Source organism: Solanum tuberosum, unplaced genomic scaffold (assembly GCF_000226075.1).
Source record: "Solanum tuberosum cultivar DM 1-3 516 R44 unplaced genomic scaffold, SolTub_3.0 scf00157, whole genome shotgun sequence".
Lineage (NCBI taxonomy): Eukaryota > Viridiplantae > Streptophyta > Magnoliopsida > Solanales > Solanaceae > Solanum > Solanum tuberosum.
Genome location: NW_006239084.1, coordinates 626,295 through 634,209, shown reverse-complemented (window position 1 = coordinate 634,209; position 7,915 = coordinate 626,295). Strand labels below are relative to the sequence as shown.

Below are 7,915 nucleotides of genomic sequence, written 5' to 3'. Positions count from 1 at the left end.
ATGGCACAACAATGGCCAGGAAACTACCACCGATGATTTAACAATTGCAAATAAAAACATGAAAAATAATTACAAAAGTGAGTCAGGGAAGCACTTTCCAAAATCTCATTGCCCAACTAATTCAGCCATTAAGATTAACATACCAACCCGCCATAACTCTACCTCTACGACTCAATTAAAGCAGGTAGATTCCCCAAAACCCCCCAAATTCCATCAGGAGTAATGAGATTGTGGGCACTAAGCCCAAAACTCAATCCACCCACCCCTTCCACACGGAGACCCTCATTGAAAAGAGAATTCCACGGGTCTCCCCCACCAGAGTAGCTACTACTCTAAGAAAAACAATCATCATTCTGGCCCTGTTGAAGTGACTATGGTCGTCGCATTAACTTTTTATCACATTACTCATTTTAGTAAGAAGAAAAACCACTCCTACTCCGCACTAGCAAACAACTCGATCAAAGCCCTAAGTTCAACAATGTAATCAAACCAACTATCCTCTCAGACAAACCCACAAACCCCCATGAGCGAACCATTAGTCTTCACGATAACATCACTACCACCAAGCCACTCCCTAACTTCGTGGCTGGAGCTATCACTCTAGTATTAGTGTGTAGTGTTGAAGGTGAACATAGGGGGTACCAGTTGCATCCGAATCGCACACGCAAGTGCACGTGGTCGTTCAAGTATTAAAGTGGCTCCTTTTAAGAGTCGGGTATCGTACCCACAAGGATTTACGCTTAGAATTACTCAATTTCTCTAACTTTCAGCTAAACACAAGTGTATTCAAGTTTTCAAAAGTGATTTAGTTTCTAATACTAAGATTGTAACAAAATATACAAACGCGATTCAATTTCAACGGTTTAAAAACAGTGATTGGGTAAAGTCTAGGACTGCACCTTCTATCAGGATTCATGCAATTAATATCATTTATATGAGTAATTATCAACTATCGAATCAATGAATCACAGGGTTAAATTTATGATCATGGTCTCCTGACCTCCTGTGATAAATAACACCCTAACTAAATCGTTGAGCAGGGATAGGATGGATTAAGTACCGAGCATTACGATTTCTTCATGTATGGTGACCAAAGCATGGTTTCTAGGTATATCCCTATCCTAGATACAAATTAACCCTAGTTATTTAGAATTAGTCATGCTCCTTATGTCCCACGTTCTATTTTCTTATTCCTCTTTTGAGTTCAATTTGGACAAGATATTTATTTTAATGGTGATCAGTCATGAAATACGAAAAGCAAGAACATAAGAAAGATTCATATGATAATTGACATTAACCCAATGAAAACATAATAGATTACGATCATCATGTAGCCACAACCCTAGAACTAGGGTATTTAGCTACTCATAATCAAGAATTGATCAAACAATGTTTAATGAACATAAAGAGATCGAAAAGAAAAGAGTTTAGGAAAGAACTCTAAAATGGTGAAAACGTTCTCCCAAGTCGTCGTTCTTCAAAACACAGAAAAAGAATATTTAATTAAATAAAAATATGACCTATTTATACTAAAAGTCGAAATGACCAAAACTGGAACCTAGGACAGCGTCGCGGAGGCATCTTCAACTTTCATTCTGCGAATCTTTTCTCTTCTCCGTGACGCAGACTTGCCACGGACCACTCTGTCTCAAAACTGAATTTCACGACCACAATTATACTCCCTCTCCACGACGTGGAGAGTACACGGAGGGCTCTACCTAATATCAACTCTCGCGAATTAATTTAAGACCCCCTCTCCGCGACGCGGAGATGATACGACATTGCCTTGGTATTTTTTTCTTGCTATTTCTTCCTTGCTTCTTTGTGCCTTGAATATTTTACGTTCCCCATTGTCCATTTTCGAGCTCGTTTCTCCAATCACACTCACCTACACAACTAATCATGTTGGTTAGCTCATAAACACACAAAAGACTTGATAAGACTATAAACAAACACATATTGAATTCAAACTTAGCTTAAATATGGGCATTATTAGATTTCTAGGCATATAATTATGCCTACGATCACTACTTGAATAAGAAGAGCTCATCCCATATATAAAAGCGTGCATCATACTTCAGCCTCTGTTTTTGATGTGTTGAGGCCCCAGGTGGAAATAAACCACTCACCAGAAAATTCACAATATCAGCATACTAAGGCACTTGAGTAATGTCCAAAGCAAGCAAATTGCTCATCAGGAAACTCTTCACGAATCTACCTTTCATTCTTCACATGAGATGAATCCTCCGGCCTGGACATATGATCAGCTATCTGGTTCTCAATTCCCTTCTTGTCCCTTATCTCTAGATCAAACTCTTGTAGTAGCAGAATCCACCTAATCAGCTTCGACTTGGCATCCTTCTTATTGAAAAAATACCTGATTGCAGCATGATCCGTATAGACTATAACCTTAGTTCCCACCAAATATGATATGAACTTATCAAACGTGAACACCAATGCTAGCATCTCTTTTTCAGTCAGAGTGTAATTCGATTGAGCTGCATCAACTATCTTCCTCGCATAGTAGATAGAATGGAACATCTTCTCTTTTCTCTGCCCAAGTACTGCCCCAACTGCTATGTCACTGGTATCACACATAAGCTCAAATAGAAGCTCCCAATTTGGAGCAATAAGAATAGGAGCTTCAATCAACTTCTTCTTCAGTAGCTCAAATGCCTGCAAACATTTTTCATCAAAAACAAACTTTATCTCTTTGTCTAACATGCTGCACATAGGTCTTGCAGTCTTAGAGAAGTCCTTGATGAACCTTTTATAGAAACCAGCATGTCCCAGTAAGTTTCTCACTCCTTTCAGTGTGATGGGGGGTGGCAACTTCTCAATAACTTCCACTTTAGCTTTGTCAACTTCCAGCCCACTTTTGGAGATCTTATACCCCAACACAATTCCTTCTCTAACCAGAAAGGGACACTTCTCCCAGTTTAGCACTAGATTTGTCTCTTCACACCTAGCAAGAACTCTGTCAAGATTAGTCAAACAAAGTTCAAAAGACTCACCAAACACTGAGAAGTCGTCCATGAATACTTCAACAAAATCCTCCACCATATCATGGAAGATTGCCATCATACATCTCTGAAATGTGGCTGGGGCACTGCATAAGCCGAATAGCATGCGCTTAAACGCATACATGCCATACGGACATGTGAATGTAGTCTTCTCCTGATCCTCTAGTGCAATGACGATCTAATTGTACCCTGAATAACCATCAAGGAAACAATAATATTCCTGGCCAGCCAACCTATCCAACATTTGATCAATGAAAGGTACCGAATAATGGTCCTTTCTGGTGGGGTCATTCCACTTCCTGTAGTCCATGCAGATTCGCCACCCAGTCACTGTCCTTGTGGGCCTTAACTCATTCTTCTTATTGGTCACCACCGTCATTCTGCCCTTCTTGGCACACACTGTACTGGACTTACCCATTTGTTGTCTGATATTGGGTACACAATTCCTGCATCCAACCACTTGATCACCTCTTTTCTTACCACATCCTTCATCAATAGGTTTAGTCTCCGCTGATGTTGTGCACTTGGCTTATACCCTTTATCCATATATACTTTATGTATGCACAACATGGAACTAATCCCACGGATGTCGGACATTTGCCAACCCAGAGCTGCTTTCCTCTTTTTTAAGATGATTAATGTTGCTTCCACATGTGCATCAGACAATGCTGCAGACAAAATAACCGGTAAAGTTTTATCTTCACCCAAAAATGCATACCTGAGGTGAGCTGGCAATGCTTTTAGTTATAACTGAGGTGCTTTTTCAATGGAGGGCTTGAGTGGAAGACCTAACACCCTATTCAAAGGCTCTCATAGATCTCCAGATGTACCTACAAGTGCCACATCAAGAAATTGCACAATTTCTTGTGCCTCAACATCCCCATAAATATCATCCCCTACTAACACTCGCTATAAAGGGTCCTTAGATTCAATGTAGCGACCCTCTGCCTCAAGATCTATCACAGTTATGGCAGACAACTCCTCATACACAGCTGGCAACTTTAATGCTTTATAGACATCAAACACATCCATTTTATCATGTGATCGCATAGTAAGTTGCGCAGCTGCCACATCTATCATGGTCCTCCTAGTCGCTAAGAACGATCTTCCTAAGATGAAAGGGACATCAGGATCTGGCTCAAAATTCAGCACAATAATATCTACTGGAATATTAACGACCCCACTAGCACTAAAACATTATCCACAACACCCTCAGGCCTAGCTACAGATCTATCAGTCAACTGTAAGATGATGGTAGTAGGTTTAGGACTACCCAACCCCAACTTTTTGTACAAAGAAGTTGGCATCAGATTTATGCTAGCTCCTAGATCACATAATCCTCGCGCATGAATGCTCTGCCCTATAGTGATCTGAACCGTAAAGCTATCCGAATCTTTCAGTTTAGTGGGCAACTTATTTTGGATTCTGGAGCTGCACTCTTCAGTAAGTGCAACAGTCTCATATTCTGTCAGCCTCCTTTTATTTGCCACAATCTCCTTCACATATTTTGCATACCTGGGTATACCCTGCAAAACATCTACCAATGGCAAGTTAATGTGAACTTGTTTCAAAAGGGAGAGAAACTTACCAAAACATTCATCCTCCTTCTATTTCTTGAACTTTTGAGGGAATAGAGGAGGTGGTTTCACAATTGGTTGCATGCTTTCTTCTTGTGCAACAACTTCGCTCTTATTGGGTTCACTCTCTTTACTCACAGCGTCAGTGTTTCTTTTCTTAGGAGCTAACTCCTCCAATTGTAAACCACTGCGTGTACCTACCGCATTTACCTGCTTAGGATTTGGATCAGTATTTCTCGGCAAACCTCCTTGCGGTAGTGAATTTTGTGCACTAGAAAACTTCCCGAATTGCTTCTCCAGATTTTGTGTAATCAACTGGTTACTCCTTACATCAGCAACTAACTAGGCTTGATCAACCATGATATTTTTCAGCATGTCCTCCATGCTCATGTTACCAGATTGCTTATTCGGCTGCTCCCGTTGGGCCTGTGGTTGGTACCCCTATGCATTTCCTTGGGATCTATATTGATTATGGCCTTGACCCTGATTTTGATTTCCACCCCAAGAAAAGTTCGGGTGGTTGCGCCAACTTGGGTTATAAGAGTTCCCATAATTCTGCTGGCCTCCTCCTCGTTGTGCATTTCCTACAAAATTAACAGAATCTGGGTTTGCACCATATACATCTGCGCTATGGTCACCACCTCTACATATCTCACACCAAGATGGTGGTTGTTGAACTGCATTTACCTGTGTGGACTGTTGTCCCAATGCTAGATTGGTGAAGTGGGTGTTCATCATATTCTGCATAGCAGCAATTTGTGTAGTTAAGATAGTCACATCATCTACCTCTAGCATACGTGTAGTTTTCTAAATTACAGGTTTCACCCCTCCTCCATTCCATTCGGGGTTTCCCTGTGAGATCTTGCTCAGCAAGGTGAATAGTTCACCATATGTCTTCTTTAAAGCCTGACCATCTGCAGCTGAATCAAGTAGAATTTTGATGTTAGGCTCCAATCCTTCAATGAAGGTATGGACTAACACCTCATTAGACTGATGATGATGTGGGCAGCTCATCAACGTCAATTTACTTCTGTGCTAGGTCATTCCAAGTGGTAATTGAGTTCGCAAACTCTGAGTTTAACCATCTTTTTGCTTCCCCAAGCAGAGAAAAGGGGAATAAAGTGAGCCTCACATAATCCACATTCACTCCAGTTGGAGTGTACGTATCACTGATCTCGAGGAAATTTTGAATGTGAATTGTTGGATCCTCGTGCGACAGACCAGTGAACTGTCCATTATTGTGCAATAATTGCACTATACTCTACTTCAATTCAAACCTTCCACCAACTTCAGGTTTCTGAATGCATGATGTCACATTGGTGGGACGTGGGATTGCCATGTCTCTTACTTTCAACTTAGCCATTATTTTAGGTTCGTCTTCCTCAACTCTTGCTACTGGAGATGTTGGTTCACTAGCAACAAGAGGGACCGGATAAGTAAGTCGTCGTTGCCTTCTCCAGTAGTGAACGAATCTTTTCGGTTCAACTAGAGGCTATACCAATCCTTGATCGTTGTCCAGTTTGAAATTCTAATACAACCTGCAACAATGAAATGCTAAGATCAAGTTGTCAACACTTGCTTTTTAACTTCAGAAATCAGAAAAATCAAATAATTCCTAATTCTAAAGTCCCCGGCAGCGGCGCCAAAACTTGTTGCGTCCAAATCGCACACGCAAGTGTACGTGGTCGTTTAAGTATTAAAGTGGCTCTTTTTAACAGTCGGGTATCGTACCCATAGGGACTTACTCTTAGAATCACTCAATTTCACTGACTTTCAGCTAAACACAAGTGTATTCAAGATTTCCAAAGTGATTTAGTTTCTAATACTAAGATTGTAACAAAATGTACAAACGCGATTTAATTTCAAGGGTTTAAAAACAATGATTAGGTAAAGTCCAGGGCTGCAGCTTCTATCAGGATTCATGCAATCAATATCATTTATATGGGTAATTATCAACTATCGAATTAATGAATCACAGGGTTAAATGTATGATCATGGTCTCCCAGCCTCTAATCGCCTACGATAAATAACACCCTAACTACATCGTTTAACGGGGATAGGATGGATTAAGTACCGAGCATTACGATTTCTTCCTATGTGGTGACCCAAGCATGATTTCTAGGTATATCTCTATCCTAGATACAAATTAACTGTAGTTATTTAGAATTAATCATGCTCCTTATGTCCCACGTTCTATCCTCTTATTCCTCTCCCGAGTTCAATTTGGACAAGGTATTTATTTCAATAGTGATTAATCACGAAATATAGAAAGCAAGAACATAAGAAAGATTCATATGATAATTGACATTAACCCAATGAAAACTGAATAGATTACAATCATCATGTAGCCACAACCCTAGAACAAGGGTATTTAGCTACTCATAATCAAGAATCGATCAAACAATGTTTAATGAACATAAAGAGATAAAAAAGAAAAGAGTTTAGGAAAGAACCCTAAAAATGGTGAAAACGTTCTCCCAAGTCGTCGTTCTTCAAAATCCAGAAAAAGAATATTTAATAAAATAAAATAATGACCTATTTATACTAAAAGTCGAAACGGCCAAAACTGGAACCCAGGGGCGCGTCGCGGAGGCATCTTCAACTTTCATTCTGTGAATCTTTTCTCTTCTCCGTGACACAGACTTGCCACAGACTACTCTGTCTCAAAACTAAATTTCGCAACCACAATTATACTCCCTTTCCTTGACGCAGAGAGTACACAGAGGGCTCTGCCTAATATCAACTCTAGCGAATTAATTTAAGACCCCCTCTCCGCGACGCGAAGAGGATACGACATTGCCTTGGTATACCTTTCTTCCTCTTTCTTCCTTGCTTCTTTTAGCCTTGAATATTTTGTGTTTCCCACTCTCCATTTTCGAGCTCATTTCTCCAATTACGCTCACCTACACAACTAATCATATTGGTTAGCTCATAAACACACAAAAGACTTGATAAGACTATAAACAAATACATATTGAATTCAAACTTAGCTTAAATATGTGCATTATTAGATTTCTAGGCATATAAATATGCCTAAGATCAGCACCTTTATAGTCCTCCTCCTCCAAGATCCTTCCTTCTTTGTCCAAATAATCAATGAGGGTATGGATCATGCGATAGAGAGACTGGGGTCGCAGATCTGGATACAAACGCTGAGACAAACCCAACTCATGAAAAGTATCAATATGTTGTCAATGCCCGACCTCAACAATCTTATGGGATAGAATTTCCAGAGTCTGCCCTTCTTCCCATCCTTCCCATATCTCCCCAGCTCCCAAAGCCCAATATTCGTCCCTTGGATGCCATTGGAGCACC

At 40.2% G+C, this 7,915-nt stretch overlaps 1 protein-coding gene across 1 annotated transcript; it reads right to left on the bottom strand.

The window, feature by feature from the left end:
• Positions 1-3,932: 3,932 nt before the first annotated feature.
• Positions 3,933-5,963, bottom strand: LOC107061703 (uncharacterized). Its single transcript, XM_015311449.1, has 7 exons — positions 5,878-5,963; positions 5,417-5,630; positions 5,288-5,341; positions 4,996-5,184; positions 4,739-4,942; positions 4,302-4,549; positions 3,933-4,212 (listed from the first exon to the last, which is right to left on the bottom strand). The coding sequence occupies exons 1-7, from the start codon at positions 5,961-5,963 to the stop codon at positions 3,933-3,935; spliced, it is 1,275 nt and encodes a 424-aa protein (XP_015166935.1).
• Between the last annotated feature and the right edge of the window lie 1,952 nt (positions 5,964-7,915).